General features: G+C 38.6%; 1 protein-coding gene across 1 annotated transcript in view; it reads left to right on the plus strand.

Moving 5' to 3' along the window:
• The window catches only part of MYO3A (myosin IIIA), a 410,482-nt gene that overhangs the window by 265,238 nt on the left and 140,566 nt on the right, over positions 1-4,678 (plus strand). Inside the window, exons 19-20 of the mRNA XM_006871683.1 lie at positions 282-435; positions 3,544-3,632. Coding sequence (XP_006871745.1) covers positions 282-435; positions 3,544-3,632 — 243 coding nt within the window. The remainder of the gene's footprint in view (positions 1-281; positions 436-3,543; positions 3,633-4,678) is intronic.

Below are 4,678 nucleotides of genomic sequence, written 5' to 3' on the forward strand. Positions count from 1 at the left end.
TACATAGGGTCATTATGAGTCAGAACCAACTTGACAACAAATTCTGGAGCATAATGTTATTACTATGCATTAACAACATAGTCTCCCTCATCTTGAAAGCTTGAGATCGCTGTAATTCTAGTAGAGAGACTAGAATTTCTTTTACTTCCCTTCTGAATGTAATCCAAGCTGATTTTAATGAGCCAGCAGTTCTGTGGAGAGAAATATAAAATGATACCTTCAATTTAAGGGCAAGATGATATAGAAAGACATTTTTCTATATGCATTGCAAACTGTTATAGAATGAATACCTACATGAAGATATTGATGCCAGAGTTATTGAATATGAAGATAATCGACCCCTCTTAGATATGTTCCTACAGAAGCCAGTGGGTTTACTGTCTCTACTTGATGAAGAAAGCCGATTTCCCAAAGCTACTGACCAGACCCTTGTAGGTAAGTTTAAATCAACATGTCTGCATAATTTTATGAATAAGTTAATTCCAGATGATATTTATTTTGTTTTGTTTTAGTTTTTGCTTTTATTATTTTTTCATTGCCTTCTCCATCACCCAAATTAAAATGTGTCTTGGAAACCCCATACAGTGTCGCTATGGGTCGGAACCAACTCGACGGCACTTAACAACAACCCTCTAGCCAGTGAATTACCTCTCCCTTCCTCCCACCCCTGGTAACCATTAAAGAATGTTTCTCTTAGCATAAAATCTTTTCTTGACTTAAATTATCTAGACTGTATGTCTTGGGTGGCACAACTCGTTAATGTGCTTAGGAAACCAAAACATTGGAGGTTAGAATTCACCCAGAGACTCCTTGGAAGACAGACCACTGAAACAAAGCTATTGAAAACTCTGTGGAATGCAGTTCTACGCAGTCACACATGGTGTCTTCATGAGCTGGACTGACTCACCAGCAAGTGTTTTTAGTTTTAGGAGAAAATTGTTGTTAAGTGCAGTCAAGTCGGTTCCGACCCATAGTATCCCTGAGCAGGGGAAAATAGCTATCACAAAACCTGTGTATAATTTTACAAAAGAGGTTTAGTCTCTAATACCTGGACCAATGGATGTTTATAATAATTTGAAATATTTAGGGATGCTCCTCAGAATCTCTATTAAGGTCACTATGAGTCAGAACTGATCAACGGCACTTAACAACAACAAACAAGTTTAAGGACCCTTGGTGGCACAGTGGTTAAAGCATTCTGCTTCTAACTGAGAGAAAAGTGGTTAGAACTCATCAGTGGCTCTGAGGGAGAAAGATGTGGCAGGGTGCTTCTATAAAGATTATAATCTTAGAAACCCAATGAGGCAATTCTGTTTTGTCCTATAGGGTTTCTATGAGTTGGAAACAGCTCATTGGGAATGGGTTTGTTTTGTTGTCAAAAATGAACACTGGAATTCTCCTTACTTTATGATGCAGTCCTACCTAACTGTAGAATCTTAGGTTCAAAATGACCTTAAAAATTGTTGGTATTGTCCAGTCAATGCCAACTCATAGAGACCCTGTCATCTTTCTTTCTCTGAGCAGCTAGTGGGCACAAACCACTGACCTTGTAGTTTGCAGTCCTGTGCTTATCCTACAGAGCCACCATGCTAACTTACTTTATGATGGAGTCCTAGCTATAGAATCTTAGGTTATAAATGACCTTACAGATTATTCAGCCCTAACTTAGAAACTGGAAGTCCAGGTGTGGCACTGTGGGTTAATGCACTGCACTGCAAAGGTGGTTTGTACTGCTAGGTCAGCTCCTCGGACACCCTATACAAGGTCACTATGAGTTGGATCTGACTCAAAAGCACTTAACAACAACAACCACAAATTAGATATTGGCGGGCAGAGCAGAGAGACAGCTCTAGAATTTGAAAAGAAATAGCTAAAGGGGAAGAAAACAAATTAATCTGTGATAGTTTAGTCTTTTATCTGATAGAAGCAAGTAGCCTCAAATATAGTAATAAGCTCAGTGTTACAGTATGTTAATAAAAGTTCATGATAATAATCCTGAGTCATCAAAGAAAAATTAAATTTAGTCATTGCTTTGTTTGAGAAGGCAGAGAGGTGAATAATATACTTAAGAAGATTTTCATCCAACATACATGGTTACAACAACAATGTCCTACTCTTTAAATGAAAAAAAAAAAACAAAAAAAACCTTCAGCATTTTCATGTTTCTGAAAAAAAGTTTTAAAATCACCCGTACTATGTTCCCTGATGATAAGTGATATGGATTGTGGATAAGTTGTTGTTGTCATTGTTGTTATGTGCCATTGAATTGTTTCCAACTCACAGCAACCCTGTATAGGGTTTCTGGGGAATGACTGGTGGGTTTGAACTAATGACTTTATAGTTATCAGTCCAATACTTATCTTACAATGCCACACCAGGACTCCATATAATAAGTACTTGCATTTTGGTGATATACTTGCCTGTTTCTTGCCATTAGGTGTGTGACATTGCTTCCTTCTGATCCACTGATTGGCATATTCTTTTCTCTATTTAAACAATACTAGACAGAGTTTTGGTAGCATAGTGGTTACAAATCGGGCTGCAAACCACAAGGTCAGCAGTTCGAAACTACCAGCTGCTCCGCAGGAGAAAGATGAGGCTTTCTGCTCCCGTAAAGCTTTATAGCCTTGGAAACCCTGTACAGGGTCGGTATGAGTCGGAACCAACTCCACGGCACATAACCACCACCACCAGACAGTGTCCTGGTATGGCACTGTAGGATAAGCACGGGACTGATAACCACAAGATCAGCAGTTCAAACCTACTTGCTGCTCTTCAGAAACCCTATACAGGGTCATTTAGTCAGAACCAACAACACTTAACAACAGACTAAGAAGAAAATAACAGAACCCTAAGCTTGTGGGAGAAATAATTTCATGGCAGTTACTTAATTTTAATGTCTAACATTAAAATTCTCCGACACTGGCGGAATTATTCTGGAAATGGAACTGCCATTAGGACACTACATCTTTCTTATGGCAATTCTACTCTGACACACGTGGTTCACTATGAATCAAAATGAGCTCAAAGGCTTTTGGGTTGGTCCTTCTTATGTAATCAACAATGACCTGTAGCTTCTCAAACAGAAACAAGAGTCAAAACACCACATTTCTAGGCTCATGGCATGGCCTCAAGCTGTTTTACAAACTCTTTGATTGGCCACTCTCAAGTAGTTGTCTTCCTCTGTACCAGTGATTCTCAAACTGTTCTCTAAAGACCAGGAACATCAGCATCACCTAGAACTGGTCAGAAATGTCAATTCTAGAGTCTGACTCCAGACCTCCTGAGTCAGAAGCTGGGGACCAAGCCCTGCATTCTGTGTTTTAATAAGCTAGATGCAGGCTCAAATTTAAGGATCACTGTTTTAAATCATGGCGGAGTGGCAAAAATGCATAACCTTGAGTGTTGCTTTACCATTTAGTTATATTCCAATGCTTATAATGTTCTATCTTTGTTCCAATACATAAAATGTATATTCCAATACATAAAATGTTCTATCTTTGTTCTTTTTAATGGTGATAGAGATGATTTTTATTTCTACAGAAAAATTTGAAACCAACCTGAAATCACAATACTTCTGGAGGCCCAAAAGAATGGAACTTAGTTTTGGAATTCACCACTATGCGGGAAAGGTGGGGAACTCTATAGAATTTTTACTGTTTCTCTTTAGTTTTTGTCTAATAATAAAGATATTAAAATCCTGGGCCAAAATACTTCCATAGAGTTATAACTACATTGCCATATATTTTTACCCACATCTAGCTCTAACTTTTTCCTCCAACTTCCACAATCTATTCCTAGCCTTTGAATACAGCCACCACTGTAGGTCCTTAGGGGCATTTCTAGCATCTATTCTGAAATTATATCTATACATTATTCTTTTAGTACTTCAATAACACAAGGTTATAGTGTATGTGATAGAATTTTTATTAAAAATTGTAAAGAAAATAAGAAAAAGATGGGCCTTAAAGAGTCCATCTTTCTGATCCTAAGATATAATTGTGGTGAGATTAGCTGAATAGTACCTTTATGACACCTGAGTCAGCTACTAACTGGAAAGTTGGGGATTCAGATCCACTCAGAGGCACCATGGAAGAAGAGCCTGGTGATCTATTTATGAAGAATCAGCCATTGAAACCCCTGTGGAACACAGTTTGGCTGTGACATACATGGGTCACCCTGAGTCAGAATTGACTTGACAGTAAACGGTTTGGTTGTTGTTTTTGTTTAATGATAACTGGGGAGTCCTGGTGTAGCACTGTGGGTTAATGCTCTGGGCTGCAAAGTTGGTTTGAACCACAAGATTGGCAGTTCAAGCTCACCACCTGCTCCTCGGAAATCCTATACAGGGTTGCTTTGTGTCAGAACTGACTCGATGGCATTTAACAACAATGATAACTGGAGACCTTTTATATAAACTGCCTTTAAAAGTAAACAAACAAAAACTCAAAGCACTGCCCTTGAGTTGATCCCAAGTCCTATTAGACCTTAAGTATTGCTCTCTCCACTACAACCTTTGTCCTTCCCAGTACCCAGCAGAAGAAAGTGCCAGGCTGGAGCTTGGTCAGATACTGACCCAAATCAATGGAACTGAATAATACTAATGTGGTGCTGTAGAATAAGCACTGGACTTCTAATCACAAGGCTGAGGATTCAAACCAACCAACTGCTTCTTCTT

Source organism: Chrysochloris asiatica, unplaced genomic scaffold (genome assembly GCF_000296735.1).
Source record: "Chrysochloris asiatica unplaced genomic scaffold, ChrAsi1.0 scaffold00172, whole genome shotgun sequence".
In the NCBI taxonomy this organism is placed as follows: Eukaryota; Metazoa; Chordata; class Mammalia; order Afrosoricida; family Chrysochloridae; genus Chrysochloris; species Chrysochloris asiatica.